At 44.3% G+C, this 16061-nt stretch overlaps 1 protein-coding gene across 6 annotated transcripts in view; it reads left to right on the forward strand.

Moving 5' to 3' along the window:
- The first annotated feature begins 2965 nt into the window (after positions 1-2965).
- The window catches only part of SNX29 (sorting nexin 29), a 126202-nt gene continuing 113106 nt past the window's right edge, over positions 2966-16061 (forward strand). For 5 of the 6 annotated variants that reach the window (XR_014027795.1, XR_014027796.1, XM_081338278.1 and 2 more), the window contains exons 1-4: positions 2966-3066; positions 10074-10138; positions 10302-10354; positions 14102-14226. Coding sequence is in view for 4 of the 6 variants with exons in the window: in XM_081338278.1 (XP_081194404.1) it covers positions 3060-3066; positions 10074-10138; positions 10302-10354; positions 14102-14226 (250 nt within the window). In the remaining 2 variants the exon portion in view is untranslated. The remainder of the gene's footprint in view (positions 3067-10073; positions 10139-10301; positions 10355-14101; positions 14227-16061) is intronic. The other variant, XM_081338280.1, reaches the window with a different exon arrangement.

The raw sequence follows: 16061 nt of genomic DNA on the forward strand, positions 1-16061 counted from the left end.
AGGAGAATAAAATGTTTTCCAAGGATGTGAAGTGGTTGCACTTATTTATTTATTTTTAGATTAGTCTTTTGCTTCGTGTTATCCTTACAACAGCCCTGTGAGGTAGGTTAAGCTGAACACCGGGAAGGAGAATAAAATGTTTTCCAAGGATGTGAAGTGGTTGCACTTATTTATTTATTTTTAGATTAATTTCTCACTCGCCTTTCCTTGAACAAGTCTTTTGCTTCGTGTTATCCTTACAACAGCCCTGTGAGGTAGGTTAAGCTGAACACCGGGAAGGAGAATAAAATATTTTCCAAGGATGTGAAGTGGTTGCACTTATTTATTTATTTTTAGATTAATTTCTCACTCGCCTTTCCTTGAACAAGTCTTTTGCTTCGTGTTATCCTTACAACAGCCCTGTGAGGTAGGTTAGGCTGAATGATAGTGGCTGTGTTTGCTGGACTTGCTAATTCAATGTTCAGTGAACTTCGCTTTACTTAAACACGTTCATAGTTTTACTTATACCAGTCCCGAGTATGGTGTTGAGTAAACTATGGTTCATTGAACACATCAGCGTGCTTTAAGAATCGTGGTTCACTGAACGCTTTTAAAAGCGATGCGCCACAGTTTATAAGTCACAGTGGCCGGGATTTAGGCATCGTGCTCAGCCAAAACCAAACGAACTGTGTTTTGACACGGTGTGATGTAATAGTAAGTAGTAAAAGCATGTAGCTTTACATGATTAAACTGATTTTCAGGCTTTGCAAGTATAATTTGGGAGAATTATGCTTGAATCACTGCTTGAATCAAAGTCAAGTGATTGCCATTTGTGACCATCACAGCCAGCTTCTCACCAGCAAATCAATGGGAGGGAAACTGGATTTCCTTCACTACGTGATCCACTTGACAATTGTGGCAGAAAAGTCATAAAAGTAAGGGTGACTCACTTAATATCCACCTTGCTTTTTCACAAAAAGTTCCTTATAACATATGGTCATAAGTCAAGGATTACCTGTACCTAAAGCTGCCTTGAGATCTGAAGATGGGGAAAAAATGGAATTGTACAGAACTAGCAACTCAGTTATTCAGCAAAGTGGCAGCTAAGCAAAAGTACTGTGCTTGTGATCTGGCTTTGCTTCACAAACCTGTGAAGGTCGTAAAAGTGAGGATTAGTGCAAAGTTACTTTTTGATCACCCTCGTAACTAGGAACGGTCCTATACGAGGCAGTCTCTAAATGAGGACTACCTGTATCAGTTGTTATTAGAAGAAGAAAATGAGCTAAAATCCATTTGAAAGCTACTGCTACTTTTCCATCTAATGTATCTAGTTTTTTGTTTTGTTTTTACTGCCAGTGGCATGTGACAAATCGGGAAACTTTCCCCCCCCCCCCGTAACTATCACTGGATGTCACTCTTGAGTCATACAATTTTCAGCATTTTCAGCTCTGAGCTGAAGAAAACTCTTGCGTGAGAAGCAGAATGTCTTCAAAGTTGCCTCCTGCAAAAAGAACCTTTGGGACAACCATGACCTGGATGACTGAGAATCTCCACAGACAGTTCTTCTATTTTCTTATACCCAAATAATCTAATGCACCAAGAAGGATAACACCCCCCACCCCCATCTGCAGCCATATTTATCAACATTTCAGCCTCTGAGTGAAGAAAGGGAATGAAAACGTGGCGCTTTGCCTGCTTAATTTTTATTTCTTTTTCCTTTTCCTTTAATGGATGAAACCTGCAGGCCATCCGCGTCGCCTAACCCTTTTTGTCCCTGACCGTCCTTTTTCCCCAAAACACCCCAGAGGAGGAAGCACTCTCTCCATTCACTTCCCCTCTCCTCCCTCCGGCTGGTGGCTGGGGATAATGGAACCTGTGTTCCCAAGGACAAGCCTGGCTGCTTCTCCCAACTGGCCTGGTGACTGGGATGGCTGTCACGATCGCTATAAAAAACGTGAATGAATGAATGAATGAACCTTTATTGTCAAAGTCCAACCATGTATACATTGAGATTGGCTGAGCCTCCCTTCGTGCCCCCACCCCCCAACTCACAGTGACACAAACCCTCCATCTTATTACACCCTGTGAACTAATTGCACAAGAAGAGGGGAAGAAGGAAGGGAAGAATTTTTCATAAGGCAGCTGGACTAGAAGACCTCCAAGATCCCTTCCAAATCTGTTATCCCAGGCTTTCTCCTTCCGTTATATATTCAAGATTTAATATTTTATTGTTATGTATACGTAGGGGTGTGGGTCTATACATATGTTGTGTATAGTATGTTTTAGGCGTGTGTCACTGAACAATCCGGCCTGGTTTGATGGGGTTGGGGTTTGGATTTGGTTTTAACATTGTTTTAATCATTGTTTTATATTGGGCATAATTATTTAATTCCTTTTTAACTTTTGTATGTATATTTTGATATTTATTGCCCTGTACACCGCCCTGAGTCCTTCGGGAGAAGGGCGGTATAAAAATTTAATTAATAATAATAATAATAATAATAATAATAATAATAATAATAATAATAATAATAATAATAATAATAATAATAATAATAATGTATGGGTTTCACTTTGAGAGCGGGCCCACTAAATGTCATTTTTGATGCGTGCCGCTGGGCCCACAGTAAAAAGTGACAATAAAGATTTATCTTATCTTATCTTATCTGGGGGGTCTTCAAACCTGGCCCTTTTGATGGCTTGTGGACTTCAACGCCCAGAATTCCTCAGCCTGGCTTGAGGAATTCTGGGAGTTGAAGTCCACAAGGCATCCAAAGGGCCAGGTTTGAAGAGCCCTGTCTTATCCTGGTATTCATCCTTCTCCGAGATTGGGGCGGGGGGGGGGGTTCCTATATCTCCCCCACCACCAAGGAAGGGGGAGGGGCACCCAAGACACGATCCATCCCCCGCCCCCCGAGATGAGTATCCCACTCTTTGCAGGACGCTTCCGGGTTCCGCGTGTTTTGCTTCCGGAGTGGAGGGTCACTTCCGGTGGCGGCGGCGGCGGCTGCCGCCCTGCTCTTGGAGTCCGGGCGGTGGCGGTGGGGGGGGGGGCGAGTTGCTCCAGCTTCGCGGGCACCATGAGCGGTGAGTGGGGCTGCCGAGGAGGGAGGGGGGGGGGAGGGAGGAGGAAGAGGCGCTCTGCACATGCCCAGGGGTGCCCTTGCCCGTGGTGAGACCTCCAAGTCCCTCGAATGCTCCCGGCGCTTGGCGTATGCTCAGAGGTCCTCTGTCCCTCCTCGGCTTTGGTTCCTTGCTTTGGGCAAAACGGGAGATGTTCCTAATGTAATTTTGCAAGTCCTGTAGTAGTCTCCGCTAAACACCGCAACTCGATCCCTGTACTTTGTGTAGAGTCGTCCAACGTACTCTAGCTCAGCCTTTTCCAACCTTAGAAACTTGAAGATGCGTGGACTTCAACTCCCAGAATTCCCCAGCCAGCTATGCTGGCTGGGGAATTCTGGGAGTTGAAGTCCACGCATCTTCAAGTTCCTAAGGTTGGAAAAGGCTGCTCTAGCTGCATCGTTGTTGCGTTGAGGCTTGTTTGGCATTTAGGAATAAAATGTGCAGCAGCGGAGTAAGGATGAAAAGTGGTAGACTTAGCAAGACAACAACTTGATATCAGAAATGGCTGTTGTTCGTGTTGTTGTTTTTTCTCTTTCCTTCCTCCTCCCTCTCCGCTTCCTTGAAATATTTAAGGAACAATTGGTAACTGATATGGAAATCAGCTGGAGGCAGGAGTCCAAGGTTGGAATCCGTAGTTCTCAGAAATCACAACGAGCATGACAGAATGCAAAATTAGCAACTTAGCTAACTTACTCTGGGGGGAACAAAATGGATCTTTCTGATTATTTAGCCGTTAATAACAGTTTCCGTAAGTGCTGATTAGCTTTCTGGTTCCCGATCTTTCTTTGTCCTACTTGAAAACCCTGTCGATTAATTCTGAGACACTGAAATGTAAAGAAGTCGATACACGTTTTGTGCTTCCTCTAATTAATAGTGGTGTATCAAATATTTCGAATGCTCCCGGCGCTTGGCGTATGCTCAGAGGTCCTCTGTCCCTCCTCGGCTTTGGTTCCTTGCTTTGGTGGCCCTTCCTGGCTTGGCTTGGCTTGGCTTTCCTACGGGCAGGGCGCTCTGCACTCTCTCAGAGGCACTTTTCCTGCTTTGGGAACGACGGGCACTGCTGTTTTTTTTTGGGGGGGAGGCGGTGGTGGCAGGAAGCGCTCTGTCCCCGCTCAGAGGCTCTCTGCCCATTTTTTTTTTATTAAGGGGCTTTGTTTTGGCCCTGGGCGCTCTTTGCCTGCCGAGAGGGCATTGCAATTGGGCTATTCTGTTTAATTCTCATTTTAACTTTTCTATATTGTATTTTATTGCATTTTATGGCCCTGTACACCGCCCTGAGTCCTTTCGGGAGAAGGGCGGTATAGAAATTAAATAAATAAATAAATAAATAAATAAATAAATAAACTCTGCCCATTTTCCTTAAGAGGTTGAGGAGGTTTTCAGTCACTCTGAGCGCCCGCTCAGAGGCGCTCTGCCAATTTTAGCCAGGAGCTGATACGGCTATGGGCACTCAGCACCCGCTCAGAGGCTTTGCCAGCTTTCTTAAGGAGACTCTCTAGAGACCCTTTGTACCAATTCAGAGGCGCTCTGCCAATATGAAGACCCAGATTGTTGGGGGCAATTAAGCTGACTTTGTAATAATGCCGCTTGGGGTGTGTGTGAAAGCCCTAATAAGCAGGCATATACATAGAGTGAAGGCTACTGTTAAGCTTGTAAGCCGCCCTGAGTCTTCGGAGAAGGGCGGGATATAAATGGAATTAAAATAAAAAAATAAAATAAAAAAAATATTCCCTAGTTTCTCTTCAGATCATATAAATCTTTTGCCTTTTATCCATTTTCTTCAGGGGATGGTGTGTGGCTCTGGGCACTCTGTACCCGCCCAGAGACACTCTGCCACTTTTCTTAAGAGGTTAAATGAAGCTTTAGGCACTCTGTATTTACTCAGAGTCTTCCAGTTTTCTTAAGGAGTTGATGTGATTCCGGCCACTCTCTTACCTGCTCAGGGACGCCTTCCTATTTCTCCCAAAGGTGTTTTTCGAAAGGCAACTGGACTTTCTTGGGGGGGGGTTTCCCCCCCCTTGAAGACATTTTGCTTCTACTCCAAGAAGCTTCTTCAGTTCTGTTCAGTTCTTCAGAACTGAAGAAGCTTCTTGGCGGAGAAGCGAAATGTCTTCAAGGGAGGGGGAAAAAACACCCAAGAAAAGTCCAGTTGCCTTTTGAAAAGCACCTTTGGGGGCAACCATGATCTGGATGATGGAGAGTCTCCATAGACACACTCCTATATCTCTTACTTCGAGGTGTAAACCCTTCTGCATCTTCCCAAGTGCTGTGGGGTTGTTGTTGTTTTTGCTTCGCTTGTGAAAGTGGGAATGAAGATGTAGGTTAAGCCTTTTGTTAAACGTCAACTTGCTGTCTGAACTGGCTGTCAGTCCGTTTTTCAGAGCTAAGTGACAGGATGCTTGCCTCCTTTGTGCTGATGGTGGAGTAAATGGATGTGGTTGCTTGACAATAGAATTGCGCAAGCGGATTTCTTCTTAACAGAACCGTACAGTGTGCACTCAAGCAGGAAATCCAGATTCATTTATTTGCACGCTCACCCTCGTATTCAGTCGCTTTTGATCGTTTCAGTTTTCACTGCCGTTACCTAAAGATTGGTTGACCTCTTGGTGGAATCTGAAAGAAAGAATCAACAGCATTTTGTCTCTCTCTCTCTCTCTGGGTGTGTGTCTGTGTTGTTTCTGAGTAACTTTGTTTCTCACGTGGACTTGATATTTTACATTGTTTGCTTGAGAGAATCTGATGGAAAGAATCAACAGCATTTTTTGTGTGTGTTGTTGTATTCGAGTAACTTTGTTTCTCATGCTGACTCCATATTTTACTTTGTTTGCTGAATGTTGCTTCCTAAGCAAACTGTCTTGTGTGAGTAAATGGATATTATAGTTTCAAATGTCCTTTGACTCCTTCTGCAAATGGACTGCTGCCTGCAGTAGCTGAATCCCATCTGTTACTTTAGGAAAATATCTGAATCCCAGCATAATAAAAAGCTCACATTTTTAAAGGAAGACTTTGCTTTGCAGGCATGCTGTTTTATTACATTATAGTTGAAGCGACTTCCCTCCTAGGTTCCCTTTAAAATATAACAAAAATTTCTCTGTGGTATCCAGAACACCAACTGAGAAGCAGGGGCTTAGGAGATGCTCTTAATTAAACACTTCATGTGGGTTTGTTTTTTTTGCTCCTCTTTTATACTGAAAATTACAATCTGTTGGCAAACTGCCTTAATTTCTTTTTCTTTTCTTTCTTTTGCTTTTTACCCCATATCAAGAAGAGGATCTCCTGGGAACCAAGGATCTTTGGGCAAAACGGAGATGTTCCTAATGTAATTTTGCAAGTCATGTAGTAGTCTCCACTAAACACCGCAACTCGATACCTGTACTTTGTGTAGAGTCGTCCAACGTACTCTAGCTGCATCGTTGTTGTGTTGAGGCTTGTTTGGCATTTAGGAATAAAATGTGCAGCAGCGGAGTAAGGATGAAAAGTGGTAGACTTAGCAAGACAACAACTTGATATCAGAAATGGCTGTTGTTCGTGCTGTTGTTTTTTTCTTTCCTTCCTCCTCCCTCTCCGCTTCCTTGAAATATTTAAGGAACAATTGGTAAGTGATATGGAAATCAGCTGGAGGCAGGAGTCCAAGGTTGGAATCCGTAGTTCTCAGAAATTACAAGGAGCATGACAGAATGCAAAATTAGCAACTTAGCTAACTGACTGGGGGGGGGGGACAAAATGGATCTTTCTGATTATTTAGCCGTTAATAACAGTTTCCGTAAGTGCTGATTATCTTTTTCGTTCCCAATCTTTCTTTGTCCTACTTGAAAACCCTGTCGATTAATTCTGAGACACTTAAATGTAAAGAAGTCGATACACGTTTTGTGCTTCCTCTAATTAATAGTGGTGTATCAAATATTTTGCCTTTGAAGCACCCTTTTTGAGCGTCTGGTGTGTTTTTTTTTTTTCAAATTGAAAACAGGGTCCTAATCTTACGGAAAGAGTTATGACACTCTCCTGACAGTCCCATAAATTTTCCAAGCTCAAAATAGCCTCCTGTTTTGTGCTTGAAATTCCTGTTTCAGCTTTGAACCCTGACGGTTTGTTATCAGAAAGCTTCTTTTTCAATAGGATACCTTTGGTAGATTTCTGAACATCACCCAACAAGCCTTGAAAATAAAAAAGCAACTGATTTGAACACAAAATGGAGAATTTCGAGCTTGGCTCTTTTTTTTTTTGAATTGGAAATGTATTCGCCACCTCTATTTGTTGGCCTTTGAGGGACGTGAGATACGTTTTGAGTGTCTGTTGATTTAAAACATTTATCTAGCCTCCCATCTTAAAACCAACTCTTGGACGGCTGCCAATCAAAAGTGAAAACACATTAAAATCATAATAAAGCTGTAAAACTAAGCACCTTAAAAACAACCGTCATGAACTTCAGTCTTTTGTTCAAGCACTTAGAAGGAAAGGGAGATCTTCAAAGCTTTACAGTAGACTAAGAGCAGGAGTCTTCAAACTTGGCCCTTTGATGACTTGTGGACTTCAACTCTCAGAATTCCTCAGCCAGAGCATGCTGGCTGAGGAATTCTGGGAGCTGAAGTCCACAAGTCATCAAAGGGCCAAGTTTGAAAACTCCTCTGACTAAGAGGGTTGAGGCCTGGCAAAATTAAATGGGGCAGGGGCTGCTGCCACCGAAAAGGCAGTCTTCCTAGCTTCCACCAGATGGCAGTATTTAGAGGAAGGGACCAGGAGCATGCCGACCCTATCTGCTCCTGTAGGATGGTACAGGTAGTCCTCGGTTTACAACTGTTCATTTAGTGACTGTTCTTCTGTAGCAACATAATTTTAGCTGAGATTGACAGCGCATCCCTTTTTGATCATGCACATTATATGACCGAGAATTGAAATTCCATCTTCTTGCATGTGGATGGGTATTGATGGCTAAAGGCAAAGGCTGTACAAAAATAGCCAAAGATCCATAAAGCTACGTTCTGCAGGGAGATCACCATGCTATACGCTTCCTTATAATCAGCCTGGATTAGAGGCAGTTAATCCACTGGATAAGTCGCTGAGAGTTTGGACGAGAAACATTTATTAAGAGAAGAACGCAAGAGCAGAATCCCAGCAAGGACCCAAAAGATGCTTAGGCATGTAGCAAGGTAAAATATGATAATAAGACGCAGGCCTCGACTTACCCCATTTAGTTCATTTATTGACCGTTCAAAGTTACAGTAGCACTGAAAAAAGTGACTCACCACCGTTGTTCCCAGTTACAACCTTTGCAGCATTCCCCAGGGTCACCTGATCAAAACGCAGATGCTTGGCAGCTGACTTGTACTTGTGACGGTTGCAGTGTGTCCCCTTTTGTGACCACCTGACCAGCAAAGTCAATGGGGGGGGGGAAGCCAGATTCCCTTAAAAACCGAGTTACTCACTTACTGACTGCAGTGATTCACGTAACCACGATGGCAAGAATGGTCGTAAAATGGAGTGTGGGGGGAGGAGAAAGTCACTTAAGAGCTGTCTCATTTAGCAGCAGAGAAATTTGGGCTCAATTTTGAGGGCTACCTGTAGTTGCGCTTAGGGAAGAGCATCCCACAGAGAAGCCGGCCCTGTGCCATGTAGGGCTTTCAAGGTGATGATTTAGTGTGAATTTAACCCAGGCTGTTCTCTGCTGAGTAAGAATTGAAAAAGGGACGCGTGAGATTTTTGGGTGAGAACTCCTGCGTGAGGCCACTCTTGTCTGGTGGGCTGAGCTGCCTTGCTTAGTTTCACCCATTTAAAAAACTGGGGATGCATCTTGAAACGAAAAGAAATGTACTGACTGTAGCATTCTTTAGTAGTGGACTGTATGTAGCCTTTGAAATGTTTTGGATTTAGCTGGCATTTTCTTCTGGGATAACACAAAGTGTTAAGGTTTTATTCAAGACTATCCATGCTTCATTTTGCTTCTTGATCATCCTTTCGGCTCTGTTCCAAGGTGGGCACCCAAGCCTGTTATTAGAAGTGGATTATGGGGCTTGAAATCTACATTTCTCAATAAACTGCTGATGCATAAAACTTCTTTCTGCATTATATCATGTCTGCCAAGTAACCTTCTCACCTTTATGCTTACTTTGGATGTGTTATGGATCTCTCTCTCCTTTCTCTTTCTCTTTCTCTCTCTCTCTTTTTCCCTTTCTCTCTCTCCTTTCTCTCTCCCCTTTTTCTCTCTTTCCCTTTCTCTCCTTCCTCTCTCCCTTTTTTCTCTCTCTTTCTCTCTCCCTCCCTCCCTTTCTCTCTCTCCTTTCTCTCTCTCCCCTTTCTCTCTTTCTCTCTTTCCCTTTCTTTCTTTCTCTCTCTCTCTCCTTTCTCCCTCCCCTTTCTCTTTCTCTCTTTCCCTTTCTCTCTCCCATTTCTCTCTCACTTTCTCTCACTCTATCATCTATCTATATCTATCTATCATATCTCTCTCTCTTTCTCTCTCTCTCTCCTTTCTCTCTCGCCCCTTTTTCTCTCTTTCCCTTTCTCTCCTTCCTCTCTCCCTTTTTTCTCTCTCTCTCTTTCTCCCTCCCTCCCTTTCTCTCTCTCCTTTCTCTCTCTCTCCCCTTTCTCTCTTTCTCTTTCCCTTTCTTTCTTTCTTTCTCTCTCTCTCTCCTTTCTCCCTCCCCTTTCTCTTTCTCTCTTTCCCTTTCTCTCTCCCATTTCTCTCTCACTTTCTCTCACTCTATCATCTATCTATATCTATCTATCATCTTTCTCTCTCTCTCTCTCTCTCTCTCTCTCTCTCTCTCTCTCTCTCTCTCTCTCTCTCTCTCTCTCTCTCTCTCTATCTATCTATCTATCTTTGTGTTTATGTGCAGAAATGATTCAATTAGCAATTCTCCTCTTGGAGAAGGGGAAGAAACAGCCTGTTTTTGCAAAGTCGTGTTTCATTCATTCCCACTATTTGGAAGTGGAAAGATATTTACTGCAACGTCTTTGTGTGTGTGCTTGAATTTCAGGGTTGCAGAACAGTGGTGCCCGAAGACAGTTTTTACTTGAGCGCTTGTTGGATGCAGTTAAACAGGTGAGAAATTGAATCTTCCAACTGTCCGGGGGAAAAAAAACCAACATTGAAAAAAAAGTGACTCATGTCTGATTCTCACTTTACAGCATCTCACCCATCCTGTTCAATGCCTGAAAGTTTATCCAGGCAGCCTTGTTCTTAACTTACAGACTTTGTCTTACAGTGCCAGATCAGATTTGGAGGAAGGAAAGAGATCGCTTCGGATTCAGATAGCCGGTAAGTTTGAAGTAACGTGATTTTTTTTTGTGGAGGGGGGGGGGGAAACAAGACGTTCAATCTGCAGGCGTTTTACGGTGGGCATGAAGTCTCAAGAGCAGGGGTCTTCAAACTTGGCCCTTTTGTGACTTGTGGACTTCAACTCCCAGAATTCCCAGCATGGCTGGCTCAGGGATTCTGGGAGTTGAAGTCCACAGGTCATGAAAGGACCATAGTTCTTCACCCCAGGTTTAGAAGAACCACTCAAGAAAGCTGCCTCCAGAAGTTGTGAATGCTGCAACACTGGAAGTTTTTAAGAAGAGCCTGGACAGCCATTTGTCTGAAATGGTAGAGGGCAGGGGGTCTTCAAACGTGGCCCTTTGATGACTTGTGGACTTCAACTCCCAGAATTCCTCCCCTAGCTTGCCTGGTTGAGGAATTCTGGGAGTTGAAGTCCACAAGCAGGGGGTCTTCAAACTTGGCCCTTTGATGACTTGTGGACTTCAACTCCCAGAATTCCTCCCCTAGCTTGCCTGGTTGAGGAATTCTGGGAGTTGAAGTCCACAAGCAGGGGGGGTGTCTTCAAACTTGGCCCTTTGATGACTTGTGGACTTCAACTCTCAGAATTCCTCTCCTAGCTTGCCTAGCTGAGGAATTCTGGGAGTTGAAGTCCACAAATCACAAAAGGGCCAAGTTTGAAGACCCCTGCTCAAGAGAAATTGAGAGCCTCTGCAACAGAGGAGCATCACCTGAGCTTTCCAGGGCTTTATTTTTTTTGTATACCTCAAACAAGTCTGTCCATGGCTAAATGTGGAGATTCTCAACCATCCAGGTTGTGGTTGTCCCAAAGATGCTTTTTCACAAGGCAACTGTACTTTCTCTCTCTCTCTCTCTCTCTCTCTCTCTCTCTCTCTCTCTCTCTCTGAAGACATTTTGCTTCTCATCAAAGCTGAAGAAGCTTCTTGGCTGAGAACGAAATGTCTTCCAAGAGAAAAAAGAAAGTCCAGTTGCCTCATGAAAAAGCACCTTTGGGGACAAGTCTGTCCATGATTACTGTTGGTTGGTGATGTTTACTTCTTGCCCGTTGCGGCAGGAACTTTGTTTGTCTTAAATTAGGCTTCTTCTTGTTATGGTCCGCCAAGTTATTCATGTCTCCTGGAATCTACAGGAACGAGTCCATGTGGTTTTCAGAAGTGGTTTGCCATTGCCTTCTTCCTGGGGCCTGAGAGGGACGGACTGGCCCAGAGTCAATCCTAATAATCCATTTTTAATGGACCAGCTGAGCCAAGACCTTTTATAACACAGGGGTATCCAACCTTGGCAACTTTAAAGCTTGTGGATTTCCACTCCCAGAATTCCCCAGCCAAGCAGGCAGCCAGCCTCCCCTCCCCTCATTGAAAAGGCCTGGCTTCTCTTGTCAATATTGTACTTCCCCCCCCCCCAGCTTATAGGAGATGCAATTAGCCCAACATCTGGAGATGGTTTGATGGGGCATCTTAACCAGTGACTTGACTGTGACCCAGACAGTTTGACGAACTCCAGAACGTGTCTTTAAGCAAGAGGCATCACCTTTAGCAAACTTGCCCTCCTCTTCTCTTGTGTCCTTGCCATCCTCTTTATCTTGTTCCAAACTGTAAGGCGGAGAAGAGGCTGGAAAATTAAAATGATAAAGTACAGTTGCTTAGGCTTGTTCTGGGAATCCCTTTAAAGCACAGGCATTATACAGCAGGGAATTCACCTTATGTGTGTGCAGAGAGAGAGAAACCGGATTATATCTCTGCACCTCCTTGCAAATTCTTGGCAGTGGCTATATGGGGCCAAATTCCCACTTAGTTTGGAGGAAATTGAGGTAAGACGTTTCTACACCCCTCCGTTTCTCTTCTCTGTTTTTGCGGTTAGGGACGTAATACTTACCAATAATTTTCAGGGGATTTCTGTTATTGCATCCTGTCTGTTTCTCCAGAAAAGCAGCTGTATTTTAAAGTCTTGTTTCTCTTCTTCTTCTTCTTCTTCTTCTTCTTCTTCTTCTTCTTCTTCTTCTTCTTCTTCTTCTTCTTCTTCTTCTTCTTCTTCTTCTTCTTCTTCTTCTTCTTCTTCTTCTTCTTCTTCTTCTTCTTCTCCTTCTCCTTCTCCTTCTCCTTCTCCTTCTCCTTCTCCTTCTTCTTCTTCCTTTTCATGCTATGACTAGTATAAAATGAACCTGCAGGCTGAGATGGCTTTGCCTTGCAGTACATATTCACCATTTAGAAAACTTTTAAGCCCTTGATAAGAAAGCTATGAACAGAATTTCATGACTCGTGGACTTCAACTCCCAGAATCCCTGAGCCAGCCACGCTGAGGGGAAAGGGAGAGGTTTCCAAGCTGAGCCATGCTGGCTGAGGAATTCTGGGAGTTGAAGTCCACGAGTCATAAAAGAGCCAAGGTTGCCTACCCCTGTCCTAGACTAGTGATTATCAACTCGTGAGAACTTTGAGCTGGGTGGACATCAACTCCCAGAATCCCCCCAGCCAGTTTAAAATTCCCGAAGTTGAGAAACACCGTTTCAGCTAACTCTTTCTCAGCCCTAGAAAGGAGGCAATGGTAAACCGCTTCTGGAAACCTTGCCAAGATAACTGTGGAGGCTTGTCCAGGGTGTCTCTGAGAATCAGACACAATCGAAAGAAAGAAAAAAAAAAATAGCGTGAGAAGGTGTCACGTGAAGAGAGCGTTTATTTTGCTCTCCCTGGATGTCGCTTGCTTTTTTCTATATTTTAATGTTCCAAGCCGCTTTTAAATAGCACGAAGCGCCCAGACATATTATAGCAGTGATGGCAAACCTTTTGGAGACCGAGTGCCCAAACTGCAACCCAAAACCCACTTATGTATCGTCGGGTGCCGGGTGGGTGTGGCCATTGGGTGGGCGTGGCCCATTGGGTGGGCGTGGCCATGGTGGTAACGGCAGACTGGGTGGGACTAAAAAGTTCAATCAATCAATTCCAACTTTGCGAGATCTTTTTTTTTTCCCCCCGCGAGAAGTTGCAATTGATTGATTGATTGAACCTTTTTTTTTTTTGCACATGGTTGCAGAGGCCTAAAGCAAAAAGGTTTTATAAAACCCAGCTGAAGGCCTAGGACTGGGGCAACGGCACGCGTGCCCACAGAGAGCCATCACGGCATTATAGCAATAGAACCTAGACATATATATTACCCCCTAGTGCTTTACGGGACTGTCTGGATGGTTTACAACCTCAGCGTATTGTCCCTAACAATTTGGCTGCTCCTTTGATCATTTTCGGAAGGAGGGAAAGCTGAGTCGACCTTGAGCCCCATCTGGATCAAACTCCTGGCAGTGGGCAGAGTTAATCTGCAATGCTGCATTCTCACCACCGCGCCACCAGGGCTCCTACGTTCTACGGAGCTGGCCATCCTTAGCAATTTCATGAAATAAGCGCAACAAATCTATCTTTCGGGTTGCCTGGGACGGTCTCAGATTTTCCTTCCTTTTCCAAGTGTTTCTTAAGGTCTTAAAAGACATTTTGAAAAGAAAAAAAAGTACTTCTTCCTCCATCTCTCCCAACATAAAAACTGTGTGGGGAGGATGCCCATTTGAGATTTGACTGTGCCCCCCCTCCCCTGTGGAGCATTTTCCCACACTCAGCTTGAAAATGTGTATCACTTCGGCAATCGCCAGGCGCCAGTTCGCCTCTGATGCCTTCCCGACTCAGCTCTCGGTCTCTGCTCCCCTCCATTTTGCGCCGCGTTTCCCATACGACTGCGGTTGTCTTTCAGAGTCACCTGCCTCTGCGCGCAGTTCGAGTCCGTCCTTCAGCACGGCTTAAAGAGGACCCGGGGGTTAGCTTTAACCGCAGCCGCCATCAAGCAAGTGACCGGTTTTTCCAGTAAAACTGAAATGGGTAATTCAGCCTTCTTGCATGCTTGCCTCTTCCTCATTTTTCTTTTTAAAATTTAATAATGCTTTGGCAGTCTTCCTTCCGTGCCAGCCGCTGGCAACTGAACTCATTTCAACAGCATCGTGGGGAGGAAGAGACGATTAAAGTGGTATCAATACCACTTTACAATGCCTTGGTAAGGCCACCCTTGGAATCCTGCATCCCGTTTTGGTCACCACGATGTAAAAAAGATGTTGAGACTCTAGAAAGAGTACAGAGAAGAGCAACAGAGATGATTAGGGGTCTGGAGGCTAAAACATATAAGGAACGGCTGCTGGAATTGGGTATGTCTAGTTTAACGAAGAGAAGGACAAGGGGGGAACATGATAGCGGTGTTCCAATGTCTCAGGGGCTGCCCCAAAGAAGAGGGAGCCAAGCTGTTCTCCAAAGCGCCTGAGGGCAGGACAAGAAGCAACGGATGGAAACTAACCAAGGAGAGAAGCAACCTAGAACTAAGGAGAAACTTCCTGACAGTTAGAACAATTAACCAGTGGAACAACCTGCCTCCAGAAGCGGTGAATGCTCCAACACTGGAAGTTTCTAAGAAGAGACTGGACAGCCACTTGTCCAAAATGGTATAGGCAGGGCTTTTTTTCTCATAGAACACTCAGAACGGAGTTCCGGCACCTTTTTTGGATGGAACCTTGTAGTTGTATGACATGTGTGAGTTCCGGCACCTTTTTCTTTTACAAAAAAAGCACTGGGTATAGGGTTTCCTGCCTGAGCAGGGGGTTGGGCTAGATGACCTCCAAGGTCCCTTCCAGCTTTGTTGTTGTTATCATCTGAACACTCAAATTGACTCAGTGTTGTTGTTGTTGTTATTACTATTATTATTACATCTCCTGCTTGAGTTGGGGCTTGGATGGGCCACCTTATAATGGTTATTGCCTCCCCTCTCAGGCACATCTGTTCTGTTATTGTGGTGTGCCTGGAGGTGGCTCTGTTGGTAAGAAAGCTTGGCTGCAGATCTCTTTCCTAAAAAAAGCAGGTAACAAATGTGGAAAAAAATGACCTGTACACTGTTGGAATAACCGTAGCTCTCCCTGAGTTGGTTTCTGAGGATCGTGGTTCTTTGCATCGTGGTTTTGTGATCTCAGATTCTGGGAACTCACTTCGCTTTGGGAGCTGAAGAGGCTTGTGTCAGGAAGAAATATACATTGCATTGGTGCCTCTTCCTTGCCAGTTGCAAAAGTTAAGTCCCTTTTCAGATAACACTTAAAATACGGTGATGCTTTTTCGGAGAACGGCAGCTATGCTTTGCTTCCTGTATCAATATGTTTCAGTGTTGGCGGCTTTAAGATAAATGTGGACTCCTGCTCCCAGAATTCCCTAGCCAGCACGAATTCTGGGAGTTGAAGTCCAGACACAATTCCTTAAAGCTCCCCGTGATTAAGGTATCCAGCCACAAATTAGCTTGTGAATGAACATCGTACAAAACCTAACATCCACAAGACGTCAAATGAGATTTCCAAAATGGTAGAACAGCTTATTTTGCAAACTCTTCTGAGTTAAGGCCAGGGTATCCAACCTTGGCGGCTGATTCGCCCAGCCAGCATGAATTCTGGGAGTTGAAGTCCCTACATGATTTCTGGAAATTCGTGGATTTTGGGAATTCTGGGAGTTGAAGTCCACACATCATAGAGTAGCAAGCTGGCTGGGGAATTCTGGGAGTTGGAAGTCCACGCGTCTTAAAACTTCCGAGGTTGAGAAACACTGTCCTCTGTAACCGGCTGCGGGCTAGTTGAAATTTTATTGCTATTTTATGAGAGTTGTTATGATTTCGAATTTTTTTTATTGAA

Source organism: Vipera berus, assembly GCF_964194415.1.
Source record: "Vipera berus genome assembly, chromosome: 13".
Lineage (NCBI taxonomy): Eukaryota > Metazoa > Chordata > Lepidosauria > Squamata > Viperidae > Vipera > Vipera berus.